This window comes from Opisthocomus hoazin, chromosome Z, assembly GCF_030867145.1.
Source record: "Opisthocomus hoazin isolate bOpiHoa1 chromosome Z, bOpiHoa1.hap1, whole genome shotgun sequence".
Lineage (NCBI taxonomy): Eukaryota > Metazoa > Chordata > Aves > Opisthocomiformes > Opisthocomidae > Opisthocomus > Opisthocomus hoazin.
The window spans coordinates 47,403,265-47,417,515 of NC_134454.1; the positions used below are offsets into that span (position 1 = coordinate 47,403,265).

Sequence of the window (14,251 nt, forward strand, 5' to 3'; positions counted from 1 at the left end):
GGGAGGGGGCATCCACAGCTTCTCTGGGCAACTTGTTCCAATGCCTCACCATCCTCATAGTAAAGAATTTCTTCCTTATATCTAATCTAAATCTACCTTCTTTTGGCTTAAAGTCATTACTCCTTATCCTACCACTCCATACCCTTGTCAAAAGTCCCTCTCCAGCATTCCTGTAGGCCCCTTCAAGTACTGAAAGGCCACAATAAGGTCTCCCCGGAGCCTTCTCTTCTCCAGGCTGAACAGCCCCAACTCTCTCAGCCTGTCCTCACAGGAGAAGTGCTCCAGCCCTCTGAACATTTTTGTGGCCCTCCTCTGGACCCACTCCAATAGGTCCATGTCTTTCCTGTGCAGGAGGCTCCAGAGCTGGATGCAGGACTCCAGCTGGGGTCTCACCAGAGCAGACTACAGGGGCAGAATCACCCTGGGCACGCTTCCCTTGATGCAGCCCAGGATATGGTTGGCCACCTGGGCTGTGACCCATCTCGGGTCTTCTGGGCTCTTCTTCTTCTTTTTGTCTAGGCTGTGATATCCTGAAATCAACATTCTTCACTGAAACAATAGGGCCATACTAGCGGCTGGACAGTTTCACCTCTGTGTATATGCTGGAAAATCATAAAGAGCTATCCACCAGGGACCACTCTCCCTCGTGCTGTTAATTATAATGCAGAGTTGACTTGTCTTTGCTGTTGACATGGCACAAAGCACCTCACGTGCCCTGAAGGTCTTTTTGGCAAGCATTTAGAACCGAGCTGAGAGGTATCCCAACTGGAGGGGCAACTATGTTGTATCTTGCTGTGTAAATGTCTTATACAGAGCTAATTTTACTTTTCGGGCATTATGACACTAGAGAGAATTTCTTTCACCAAGTATTGTTAGAGAAATGGTGGAAATGGCCTTTTAAGGAAGGTCTGGAGCAGAGCAGCTGTGAGCGACAGCGGCTCTCAGGGTGCACGGGAGTCAATAAAAACGCGCTGTTGCAAAAAGCACAACCACAACACCAGTATGTTTAAGCAGATGTACAGACACAAGATGTGAAGAAAACCTAACGTTTAGCTAAAATACTGTGTCTTGTTTTAGGCACTGAAGTTCAGGAATGACAGAAACCATCTAGAAAGCCCAGAGGCAACTACAAAATTTGTATTCTGGAAATTCTAGAAAACAGGACCTATGAGAAGCAAGAATTGAAAGAAAAAAGGATTATTCAGCCTAGGAAACAGAAGGCAACCTAACAGTAGTCTGCATATAGTTGAAAAGTTGACACAGTAAGGGGATTAACCTGCTCCATGTGCTCACTCCTGGTAATATAATAGCAACAGGCTTAACCCGAAGTACAGGGGATGTTAAGTTTGAATAACATTAACATTATAGGCACCAGGACGGTTTGCCAGAGAGACTCTGGAACTAACATCATCAGAGAGCTTCATAAAGGAGGGTAACTTCAGGAGATCCCCCCAGCACTGTTCCTTCCCGTACTTCTCTGCCCACTGAGAACAGGAGCGCACTCTCCTCCTCACCAGCTTTCAGCCAACGCGACAATCCAAGAGACTACGACACTCTTCCAGCTGCCTGGTGGTTTCCTTACATGACGGAGATCCGCTTGCCCATGCCTGCGTGCACCCGATGCCCTCGCAGGAGCCCCCGCGCTGCGCTGCACCCCCTGCTATTCACCAGCCGAAGGCCCGCGGACTCTTCTGCTTTTCCATCAGTAAGGAAACTGGGTTTGTTTTCTCCTGACGCAGCAGCTCGACAGCTCCTCGAAAACAGTTTTCTAACTCGCTGGCAGTCCTCTGAAACGCTGCAGGGTCCTGCGCGGCGAACCCTGACCTCGGCCCTGCACAGCAGCCTCACTGCTTGGGCTCGCACAGGGTTTCTGGGACGCTCGGTCGGGTTCGGTTGCGTTTTCCAGGCACAGACTGCACCCCGGCTGCCAGCCGCGATTCTGCCGGCCGATTTCCCTCTCCCCGAGCCCGCGCACGGGCCCTCGGCTCACCGACTCCTCCTTAAGGGAGAGCCGCGGTGCGCTGCCCCGCCGGCCCTGGGTCTCTTCCAGCAGCGGCACCGAGCCGGCGCCCTCCCGCCCGGCCCCGGTCACGCAGCCCCGGAGCCTTCCTCTCCGGCGCCGCCTTCCTCCCCCTCCCCGTTTTCCGGCCGGGCAGGCCCGGCGGAGGCTGCGGCGCCGGAGCAGGCCATGGCCGGGCCGCCGTCCCCGCCCGTCACGCAGCAGATCGGCCGGGCGGCGGGCCGGGGGCCGCGGCGGGAGCCGGGCGAGCTGAGGGAGGCCGCCCGCTGCCTGGTGGTGGACGCGGAGGGGAGGAGCGTCCCCTTCGAGGCCCTGTACGGGGAGCAAAGGGCGATCGTGGTGTTCGTGCGGGTGAGGAGGAGGAGGAGGAGGAGGAGGAGGCGGCGGCGGCCGCCCGGGAGGGTGGTCTGGCCGGCCTGGGGCCCGAGGAGGCGCCGGGCGGGGGAGCCACAGCTGGTCTGGGGAAGGGGCGGCGGGGCGGGAGCGGGGCGTTGGCGCAGGCCGGGCCGGAGCGGGGCGAGAGGAGCAGGTGCAGCCGGGTCGGTTCTGCTCCTGAGAAACCCCCTTCTGCGGCGAAGCGCTGCCGTGTTTACCTGAAAGGAAACAGTTCTTCAGCCACGTGTTTAGGGAAACGAGTACTGCGTTCCCTGGACTCCCGGCTGGCAAGGCAGCTCCCACATTCCTGAAATATCCAGGGATAAAAATGTTAGCGAGGCCCCAAGCCCCGGTGTCCTTGTTCAGGCTTGAATTAGACCAGGATCCCAGTCCAAATGTGGCGGCTGCAGACAACTTTTTAATCTTTCCTGTCCCCGGTTCCTGATCACCTTTAAAAGAGTTTGTGCCCGAAGTCATAATCTGATGCTTCATCGCTATGCAAGTATGTCTGTTTCTGACACGTCCAACTGGCTATGTTGCAGCATTTTTTATGTTACACCTGTAAGGAGTATGTAGAAGACCTGGCTAGAGTCCCCAAGGCGTTTTTACAAGTAAGTGCCCAGCCCTCAGTATGTACATGGCATTGCTGTAGCCGAGCAGGTTTGTTGTGTCCCGCTGCAGGCTTGCATGAGGCTTAAACCTCCTAGGAATCAAAACCAGGCTCAAGAGAAAGTTAGCATTTTCATTGTTTGCTACAATACCCGTAATGTGTCTGCCTGGGAAACACGGGAGAGGATTTATTGCACTACATACTCTTGTTGCAGCAGCGTTATTTCTCCCTATTAGTTTGGTGGTGTTTTTTCTGCTGTATTCTGAACAGTTAGACAACATCTGACAGGCATTTCTTTTGGTATTAGTAGAGCCCTGGGCAGCTGTCTTCTGACCGCTAACTAACTGCTGGCCTTTCTGTGGTGCCGGCATGGCTGACTGATGGTTGTGCGTGGAACAAGATCAGAAAATTGATCTGGATTAAAAATTGTCCATTTTTCTATGGTTATTTGTAAGCTGCATCAGTAGTGTGACCTGTTCTCCAGGCAGCTGCACAAACAGGAGTGACCTAGTGACAGAAAGGAGAAATGGAGTGGGCAGGGGTTGCTATGGACGGGTAGTTGTTGGGTGGAGAGATACCAGAGAAAGACAATGATCCCCTGCTAAATGTGGAAGGTCACTCTGTCTCTTCTAGGCTGCTGACTGAAATTCTGTCGTATTTTATTCCCAACAACAGCACAGTCGATGACAGAGACTCAGCTCCTTACTGACAGCAAGCCTTAGATGGACTAGGAACTTGGTGAAGAAAAGGGGCAATTTCTTTGGCAGCTCCCCTTCCCAGATTTTTCTGAACTGCTCGATCAGTGTTACTCAAAATGACCTTTTCTTAATTTGGCTGGTCAAATAAATTTATACAGAGAATTAAATCTGTCCACGCTTTTCTTAGTGTGAGTGTTCTGTTTTTAGGAGAGCTTCTATTCATAACAAGCAAAATGATTCTATATGGGAAAGGCAAGTATTATACCCTAATATTAAAACAACATTATATTTTATTAACTGTTTTACTGGCATCTAAATGAACTCGAGTTTTGGCCTCTATTTTAGACTCAGGCCTAATGTTGCACCTGCAAAAGACAACAGTACATGCGGATCCAAGTTATATCTATTAATGAGCATCGGTATATGTAAATCACAGGTGTATGTGCACCAGTATTTGCATGCTGCTTCTTTAGATGCAGATGAAACCGAGTGGAAATTTTGAATTTCCAAAATCACAGCAGGTTGCAATCAGTTGAAAAGATGATGCTACAGAAAAATTAAAGTTTACACATCTGTAACTTAAAAGTTATCTTTAAAAATAAATTTTCACTTAATAAGTTAATGTAGCTGCTAATAGTGGGTGATAGACAAAGGTGCAGGCTCCAAACATGTAAGTGATGTTAATTTCAAACAATTTTAACTCAGTGCACTGTGATTAATTCAGGACACCAGATTCGGCTAATGCTTTGCAGCCATGCAGAAACGCCTAGTTCCTCTTTTCACAGTTTCAATACCCATGTTCTGTTCTAGGAAGCAAATGTGAGGCTTATAGTTATTGGACAGGCATCTTATCATCACATCAAGGTAAGTAAAGTAGTCATTAAATACATTGTATCCTCCATTGTGTCTTAACGGTCTGCACTGAGGGATTTCGCTCTCAGTGGTTGTTGGTAACCGCAGAAAAAGCAGACCATATTCTTTTTCATGGAGCAATTCTAACAGTAGTACATGAATAAAGCAAATAAACGTTCAGTTTGAAAACCACTGGGGCTTGCTAAGGAAACATCTTTTCTTGATTTCACTGGAAGCTTTGTTTCAGTTAAAGCTTCTGCGCTAAAAATCTTTGGCCTTTAATTTAACACGACAAATCCACAGGTTTCCAAATTGGGGGCAGGGATGGGGACGGGGACGGGGTGTCAGTATATTTTCCACTGTCAGAAGATCCTAACTAATTACTGTCTTAACCTTAAAAATACTTTTTTTTGTATGCATATATTTTGCAGCCCTTCTGCCGTTTAACTGGGTATACACACGAAATGTACGTAGATCCACAAAGGGAAATTTATAAAACGCTTGGCATGAAAAGAGGTGAAGCTAATAACGTGTCAGGTAAGAATAATGTTGTCACCTTGTCTGGACGTACACAGAACGAAAACAAGAACGTTCTGATAAAATAGTGTGATCACAATGCAAATAGGAAGGGAGCTGCCCGCCAGACAGTCTCTTGTAGGCTGTATTTTGTCAAAACACTGGTAATCGGGAAACTCTCAACCATTCACAGCAGCTGTTGGATATTGTTGTTCTCCTTCTGTCCTTTTGTATTGTATTTTGCTGTTTTGTTTAGTGCGGAGCCCCCATGTGAAGTCAAACACGCTCCTGGGAAGCATGAAGAGTATGTGGAGAGCAATGACTGGCCCAGCTTTTGATTTTCAAGGAGATCCCGGTCAGCAGGGAGGAGCTTTGATTTTAGGCCCAGGTGTGCTTCTTAGTTTTGTGTGAAAGTTATAGTCTTCTCCTTCATCTGTTTGATTTAACACTACCTCATCCTGGCTGCTGTCCCTGTGGATCCCAAGGAGACAGTTTTGTGTTCAACTGCGTGGTTTTTGCCAGCTGAAGGAACCTATGCAAGTGTCATCATGTAGTCCCACCTCCCACAGAGGTGGCACAAAGCTGATGACAGTCCTGCAGAAATCGATAGGAGTGCTGATGGTAAAAATTGCCACAAAGTTTGGAGGGGTTTTCTTTGACATCATGGTGTTCACCTACGTTCTGCTTGCACATTTGATTCTAGGCATTTAATGAGGTTTCAGTAGAGGAACAATGCATGAAGGGGGGGGGCTGCAACATGACGAAGTCATGTCGTCAGATCATTATGAAACATCATGCTACAGCGGATTTAAGTCAGTTAGATGCCTTAATGTTCCTTGCTTCTATAACTTAATTAAAAAAAAAATCTTTGTCATTATTTAAAATACAGTATGTCGTGCAATCTATAGAGCTAGTACACATTTGTACAAGAACTACTGGGCAGTCAGAATGCTTCTCTGATTCACTTATGCCTTTGAATAAATAAATATTTTATTGAACTATTTACATATTATTCTCATTCCATTCCAGGCAACAAAGTTCATTTTTTGCACCTTGATAAAAACAGGCTGGACCATGTTCCCATTAACACAGTTTTGCAGCTGGCAGGAGTTAAAACAGTCAATTTCACAAACGAACCCCAGATTATTGACATATGACCCTGACACAATGTATAATTTTTTTTAATTTGTGCTCTACAAGAACAATTCTCCAGCAAATTCCCACCAGAATCAGTACTGTCATGTCTTTATGGGACATCTGAAACCTCATCTAGAAAATCTGAGCACAGAATAAACTACCTGGCACGAAGATGGACACAAAAGTGCCATTTCCATTGCGTATAGGATGATAAAAACTGAAACACAACTGAGGCTTATTGCAAAAAATCCTGCGGCTTATTATTTCCTCATCAAACAATCTTGCTAATATATTTTAAAAGTCTTTGTTCAGGGTGCACTAGACTAAAAAATCTGGTGTTGCTCAGGAAGAACTTGGGATTCTTGTCTTCAGCAGACCACACTGGCTTTCAGTCCAATACTTCTCAGTGATGTTTTAAAGCTTCTAGCACCGCGTGACCATCTTGTATTAAAATATACCTTGAAAAATCACAGTTTCGAACACTGGGACTTAAGCTTATGCCTACTTTTGCATATGGCACTGGCAGACATTACGAAATACATTTTATAGTTTTAAATAAATATTTTAAATACATCATCGATTGTCTGCAATTATTTTGTGTCATACAAAGAGTTGGGTCCGTAAGAACAGGGAGGGGTGTGTCTTAAATGTATTTCTGGTCAGACTGTCACTTTTCGTGTCGGTAGGCCACGGTCAATTAGTTGTTTTCCTGTGGAGATCTGCAGCAGAATATTCTCCCTTCTATGTACGTACTTTCTCTCAGAGCAAGAGGTCTCGGAAAAAATGTCCTTAGTTACTTCTGCCCTAGACAACTCAGCTAAGGACAACAGCATTTTGGTTTGCGGTTGTGTCAGATTTTGTATTTCCCGTTTTTTCTAGCAATGTTTATGTTCAGAATCTATTGCTTTCATTAGAGTAGAGGTGCCCTCTTTCATCCATGAGCCACTTCCTTTTAGCAATTTTTAAAACAAGATTGTCCGAGATTTAGGGCAGAGCATACCCTCCTCTGCAGTCTCTGATCTTTGGCCTTCACAGGAAAACGCTACTATTCATACATATCTTACCTGCAAATTCTCTCCCCTTTTAAGCTTTAACACAATTGTAAAATGGTATTCTGCGAAGAGGTTTGTCTCTGCATCCATTAAGGTCACTGGCAGGCCCACAGCAAGCTCCGGAGAGCTGTACACCATTAAGAGCATGTGAAATTAAACACAGTGTTCCTTGACAAAAAATAAAAGGCTTGCTTAAGAAACACAGTGATCCTGAGCAACGTAATTCCATTAAAGGTACCATGCCTTAGCACCCTATTAATTACATACACATTTTCATACGGTGTGTTCAGAGGAAGCACATTATTAACGTGAAAATTCTGTGTTTGAGGCACTGCTTCGACCGAATGGCACTCGGCACTGGGCTAAAAGGGGTCAGGTGCAGACTCTGAACCCGCCCGACTTCAGGGCTGGCCAGAGGCTTCCTTGGGGCTTGGCGTAACAGACTGGGACTGGCCGCTGAGGCTCACAGCAGAGCCAAGTCCACTTTTCGGAAGCCACTGCCCCTGCATCCATAAGTGAGGAGCTGCCCTCTCCCTCCAGGGCCCCCCCAGCTTACCAGGGTTTTTGGATCATGTTGGAAACTCTGGAATGCAGCTGCCTCCCTGAAAACTGGCCTTACCTTTGTAAGACAAAGACAAGAAACGCAGAAAACTTCAAATATTTTCAAAGAGAAAGGATGATAAATACTCGGTTTGTTCGTGGTGCTTCCACTCAGCTTCACTCACTTGATCACCACTGCCAAGGACGCCGACTCTGGTTCCCCTTTTGTTTTGCCGTCATTTCCCTTTCATGTTTTCGGTGCTTTTGATTTCAAAGGAAGCGTTTGGCTAGCTGGTTTTCTGCTCGTTTTGCTTTCAGTAGAGTTAAAATAACGTACAATGGGAACAGTTGTACTGCTGCTAACGCGTTAAATAAAACCGACTGTAACTGAAAGACCCGTGGACTCTTACCAGGGATGGGAACAACCTGAGCTGCAGCCTGACCACTCTGTGGCCTGAAGCCGTCCAACTCCAGGACCCACACCACAGCCTCTGCGCTGTCCCAGCAAAACCGCTTCTTCACAAGGGCTGGCGAAGCACAGACAAACAGAAAAGAGGGAAGAAGACAGGAGAGGAGGACTCATTTAGACAAGCAACCTTAATTAGGGCATCGGCCCCGCATTTTGCGTCTGGCCGCGGCCTCGCCGCCTTCGCGAGACGACGATTCCCACGCGCGTGACAGACCAGGACAGAGTCGCGCAGCGCACAGTGGAGCCCAGCAGGCGAGGCGACGCTGGCGCCATGCTCGTCGGGGAGACTTCAGCCGGGGCTTTCGCGGCGGGCAGGGAGCGGTTTCCAGCTGCTGCCTCCGTTTATTTCACGCGGCTGAGCGTCAGACCCGCACCCGGCCGCCCCCACCCCCCAAACGAACTCCCCGCGGCACCCGCCGCCCGCATCTGTCGCGACAGGGGCCCGGAAGGCCGCGACCGAAGAGGCCCGTTCCCGCAGCCCGGCGCCACGTCAGCAGCCCCGCAGCGCGGCGGGCGAGGCGGGGTCCGGGCGCAGAGGCCCCCCCCCGCCGGCCCACCTGTTACAGCGACCGCTATGACATCACCGCCGCCGCCGCTCCGCACTTGTGACGCCACACCGCGCTGACCCAATCGGAGGCGGCGGGTGCCGGGAGATGCCGCCGGCTCGGGGCGGGGGGGGAGGAGGGGGGCAGCTGTAGGTGCTTGGGGCGGTGTCCGGGGAGACGCGTCAGCCGCCGCCGTCGGCGTCGTCGCGGGGTCCCTCCCCTCGGCGGCCCAAGCCCCGCGGGGAGCGGCGCGGGGCGGCGCGGGGCGGCGGGGGCGATGAGGCGGGCCGCCTCGCACCCACCGTAGCGCCGCGGCCGCCTCCGCCATGAAGCGGAAGAGCTGGGCCGAGGCCCGGCGCCGCGCAGCCCCGGCGCCGCCGGCTCTGAAGAGAACTCGGGGCGCGGCGTCGCGGGCGGCGGGGGGCGAGGCGGAGAGGCGGCAGCCGCCCCCCGCCGGGCCGGAGACCTGCCTGAGGATCGCCGGTGAGGGGGGCGTGCCGGGGGGGGGGGGGGGGCTGGGGGGGGCGGGACGGTCGGTGGCGCGACGGGAGAGTTGAGGCGCAAGTCGGGGCCGGGCCGCCGGCGGCGGGACGGGATGGGGCGGGCGGGGGCTGCGGGGGTGTCCGTCCCGTCCCGTCCCCACGGGTCCCGCGCTCCCGGCGCCGGCCCCCGGATTGGGAAAACTTCCCCCCGCCGGGACCGCGGTCCTCGGCCATCGGGGCGGAGGGTCGGGGCTCCCCGTCTCCCCGGCATTCCCTGGGAGCGGGTGGCCGCTCCCGCCGTTAAACCCAACGTGTTTCTCTCAGCACCGGGGTGATGCGTAGTGCCTTCCTCGGTGCGTCGCGCTTGCTGCCCGGTGGGTAGAACGGCGGCCGGGCGTCGCACCTCTGCCTGGCACCGGCGTGGCGGGGCCGTCTGCCGGCAGGCCGGCCCGCTGCCCGCCCGCCGCGGCCCTGCGGCGGGAGCCGGGCTTTGTTTCGGCGCCCGAGCCGGCCTCTGCGGAGGGGCGCGTTGGGTCACAGCCGAACTAATGCCGGGTTTAGGTTTGGAGTTTTCCGGATGAAAGATAAGCTTCGGTTTAGTTTGCATAAAAGCGAAAAACAAAAAATATATATAACTTTTTATGTCCCGTGTCAGAATCTGAGAGTGGTAGTATTTACAACTTCTAAAAAACGAGAGATAAACCGCATGGACATGGGGAAATTTGTCTGTGGGCAGAGCAAGCAAAAATCAAAAGAGGAAACGTGGACGAAAGGCACCAGTCTTACCTGTGCCGAGAAGCGGGGTTCCTGAACTTAGCTGGTGTGTGCCCTAGGTAGCAGCGTGTTCAGAAAACCATAAGGTTTCGTTCTGAAAGTTGGGCGTAGCGATGCGGGAAGAATGGAGACTCCCAAAACATACTGGCTTCCACTTTTTAAAAAGCTCCAATACTGTTGGGGAATAAAATCCTAAATACTCCAGCCTAAAGTACAGCATTTTAGGCCTAATCTACACAGAGAAGCATAATGGTGTACTGAGATGCAGAACTCTAATGCTACAATAACTCCATATGTGTATTTTTCTCATAACTGCAGCCGTCCAGATAGGAAATGAAGATGGTATATTTTTAAGGTTAAATGTAGAGACCCCTCATTTGGCAGGTAGTGACTTCATTGTACCAAAGTAATTTCACTGCCTAGAATAGCGTGCAGCCCTGTCCAGCTCAAATCTCCAGCGAAAACGTCTGTCTAACCCTGCTGGTGCAGCAGTTGCTTGGATCTGATAATGCACGTCTGGCATCAGCAGGCCCCTTAAATTACTGTGTTTTCTCCTCCAAAGAAATGTTCACATGTTTAAATAATACAGTAGAGCACCTAGGCTTTTGCTTGTGTTTTTTCAGTGGGATTTCACCATCCATAGCAGTACACAGTGTAACAAGCTTGATTAAAATGCAGTGGATTATTATACGTAATAATATTTCATTTTCTCTTGATCTTCTTACTGTGCACAGTGGCTGCTGTTTACAAGCTTCTGGTAATGGAACAATTACAGCCTAATTTTTACTACGCTGGTATGTCATACGTGGTTTTTAAAAGAGAGACCTTAAAAGAATAAGCCCACAGGCTTACCTTTTTATTCAGCTGTTTTGAAAGTTATTTCAAGTTTTGAACTGACAGTTCTGCCTTCTCATAATGCAGTTCTGAGAAATGAATTAATAGGTCTGCCATAAGAGTAAGTAAGTAAGCATAAGGCCTTGTTCTTGCAGATGGACATACTGGTAAATATTTTAACCTCTGTAAAGGCTGAGAGATCTGCGTTAGCTTATCTGCTTACAGAAACAGTGCCAAACTCATAAAGAACATTGCAGACTACCCTCGTTTTCGTCTTTGCTAAAAGTCAGAGGCAGAAAACAAACCCGAATAGCTGTAAGGATTTATGGATCTCTTTCTTGCGTGATAATTACATTCATAAACAGCAAAGTTTGTAGTCTATTATTTGCATGGATTTTATACTCAAAATAGTTACAGTAATTATTGCATTTCTTTATTTCTAATGACTTGTATGCATCAGAATAATTTTTAATCAGAATCAGCTAAGTATTTTTGTTTACTATTAAGACTAGCTCAGGAAAGCTATTCTTGTAAAAAGTTGTTTGGTTTGGTCTGTTAAGCTGCATGGTAAGCCTTACCATTTTCTCTTTGTCAACTAATGCGTGAGGCTTGCTGGTATGAATTCAATTTGCTGGAACTGAATGCATTTCTTGTGTTTATTAGAAGCATATTCCCATATCCTTCTGATCTCTGAAAGAAGTAATTTATGTGATCTAAAGAAAATGTAACAATTCTCTGCGAGATGCTTGAAAGCTGTTGATTTCCTTTCCTTGGCTGCGTTTCTTTGTCGTTGCTCTGATTTTATAAATAACATTTTAAAAAAGATGTGGAATTATAATGCATAAACCTCAGGCAAAAGGTTTGTGTTTGTCTCTCACCTCTTTTCAGTAGTTAATTCTAAAATGAAGTAACTACACTAACTATACATGGAATTACATTTTAATACATGGTGATATAACACCATGGGGCATTTCTTGGCATTTGTTTGTCCTCCTGCTACATGTATATCAAGTTTGTTCACAGTGAGGAACTAACGTCTTAAAGGATGTCCTAAGGTGTACTGTGTATGCCTTTTTTTTTTCTTTATTGAGAATCATTTTGCTTACACTGTCACTTGGAGTTTTTATAAAATAGCAGTCAGCTTAATATGTTCATTGGTAGGTGGGTTGGTTTTTTTTTTGGTTTTGGGTTGGTTTTTCAAATGGTCGAGTTGTCTTTGCTTTTTTTCCAGTATTGCTGGCTTGTTATTATAAACCTTGTGTATCATGTTTTTTGAAATGCTAAGGACACTTCTACCGAGCATCATTAGCTTTCTAACATTTTGACTATCATCACTTTCAATTCATTTTCATTATGCAACTATCTCAAAAGTTGTGTTTACTCTTTTATCAATATGACCTCACTTGCTTGTGAGCCTTTCTCAAAGTTAAGATCTTAAATACGAGTTTTAGGCTTTTAGTATCTAATCCAGCACTGAAAGTGCATGAACGTTTGTAAAGTAGCCTTGTGTATCAGACAGTAACAGCAGAGTGCAAGGACTCCAGCTGCGTGAAGCAACACGGTGTTGTTGATCAGTTGCGGCATGGTCCTGGAAATCATTTTTTTCATGGTTTTCTGTCAATTAAAAAGTTCCTTTAGCTTTTCAGTGTGGCTTCATTTTATTTTTCAGAGGCCAGGCTGTTCTAATTGCCAGCTCTGTCATCACTTAAATTTGAAAATTCATAGTGATGAGCGAACAAATCTTTTCAAGGATAGAATGACTAAAAACAAAATCTCATACAATTTTGCTTTTTATATTGACTTTGCAACAGAATTTGACTTTTATGTTTTCTCATGTCTTGCTGATATTTTGGAGTCTTTTAAATCAAACACAACAAAATACCATGTACCATGGTTTAGAATTTAGAAATACACTCCTCTTACAGTAGTAAATAACTCTCTGGTTACGTTCCTGGTAATTCAGAACAGGCTAATGTTGGTTTTTGTTGTACTGTCAGTCTCCTCTGAATTTCTCATCTAAGGTAGCTGTTTAGAACTGTAGAATTTCTCTCTTTATGAAATAATCTTTGCTGTTCATATGCAGACTTGTCCTGCGAGCGAGTGCCTGTTCGGTATTTAGTTGTCTCTTGTATTACAGAAATTTCTTTCTCTGAGGCCTGTGCAGCAGATCCAGAGAAACATCAGGCTTATTGAGAGTAAGAGGAGGGAGATTATTTGGTCCTTTCTCTATTCACGTTAATGATTTTGAAGCGGTAGCTCTCAGTTTTCTACGTGTCTGTTTCCACAGAACACTGTAGGTCTGAAAGACAAGCAAAACTTTTGCTCCTGTATGCACACTGCAATCAGATGCATGATTATTATAGCTTGTGTAGACACGCTTGTGCTAGCTTTAATCTCAGTAGTTCATGTGCCAGCAGTAGCAAAGCTGTGGTAACATAGTCCTCGGTTAGGGGTGTGCAGGCTCATTTTGTTGTACATTGTGTGCTTACTCAAATTAATTGCGTACAGTGACATCCATATTTTTGTATTTTAACTGTTTTGTCGTGTGAGGGTAACAAAATGAAGTGTAATTTAAGTATATGTAACATGCTGCAGTCATATCTCCTAATTGCAGTGCAAATGCAGCCTGTAAGGCAGTGAGCCCTGCTCTCTCGTTCTTCTGAGATGATTAGAAAGGTCTGCTCTAGTTTGATAGTTTTAGGGTGACCTTTTATCAGAAATTCGCAGGAATCTGGAAATGCTCAAGCACACTATATGCAAATGAACTACTGAAAAGCTAAAATTAGCAAAGGAAGTGTAAAAATAATAAAATGGAAGCCTTGCTCCTGCAGACCAAACCTTCGTGGAGTCCCAGTGAGATCAGTTCATCAGTGCTATGGTGTATTTTATGTATAAGCCCTCATCCTGCAATCAGATCCTTAATGAAGGAATTTTTCCCTTCTCAGCATGCATTACTACTGCTCAAAAATCAACACAGCAATCCTTGGCTACTGTAAGCAGAACTGGAAATGTGTTTGCAAAAAAACAGGTGAAAACAGACATGGCGTGTAACACAGCATTTGTCTGGTATCGGCCTGGTAAGCCGGTAGAAAGGTAAATACACTTACAGGAAAGGACTTCTCTGTGTAGCTCAGTTCTAAAATCTCCCTATGGGAAACATGTTAAAAAGATGGAGCCTGCTGTTTACATAATAGGGAGCAATTGTTAGCGGTGCACAGGAACGGACAGCTTGTCAGGATATTGGCGTTTGACACAACACTGCTCTTATTGTGAGGTAGTTCTGTAAATTCATTAAACTCGGGTATCTTTCAGGTGTTTCAAGAATAGCAACAATTAACACAATCCAG

The 14,251-nt window shown here is 47.2% G+C and overlaps 2 protein-coding genes and 1 long non-coding RNA gene across 11 annotated transcripts in view; 2 read left to right on the plus strand and 1 right to left on the minus strand.

The window, feature by feature from the left end:
• The first annotated feature begins 2,092 nt into the window (after positions 1-2,092).
• On the plus strand, positions 2,093-6,765 carry PRXL2C (peroxiredoxin like 2C). Its single transcript, XM_075410825.1, has 6 exons — positions 2,093-2,371; positions 2,938-3,006; positions 4,514-4,567; positions 4,987-5,092; positions 5,328-5,459; positions 6,101-6,765. Exons 1-6 carry the CDS (start codon positions 2,189-2,191, stop codon positions 6,226-6,228), a joined length of 672 nt encoding a protein of 223 aa, XP_075266940.1. The 5' UTR covers positions 2,093-2,188; the 3' UTR covers positions 6,229-6,765.
• On the minus strand, positions 6,738-8,921 carry LOC142358822 (uncharacterized). Its single transcript, XR_012761882.1, has 3 exons — positions 8,827-8,921; positions 8,211-8,327; positions 6,738-8,111 (listed from the first exon to the last, which is right to left on the minus strand). It is a non-coding gene; the product is annotated as an uncharacterized LOC142358822 (long non-coding RNA).
• Positions 8,922-9,107: 186 nt separating this feature from the next.
• CDC14B (cell division cycle 14B) overlaps positions 9,108-14,251 on the plus strand; it is a 47,673-nt gene continuing 42,529 nt past the window's right edge. For 8 of the 9 annotated variants that reach the window (XM_075447319.1, XM_075447321.1, XM_075447318.1 and 5 more), the window contains exon 1: positions 9,141-9,297. In XM_075447319.1, the coding sequence (XP_075303434.1) occupies positions 9,141-9,297 (157 nt within the window). Of the gene's footprint in view, positions 9,298-14,251 lie in introns of all 9 variants that reach the window. The other variant, XM_075447326.1, reaches the window with a different exon arrangement.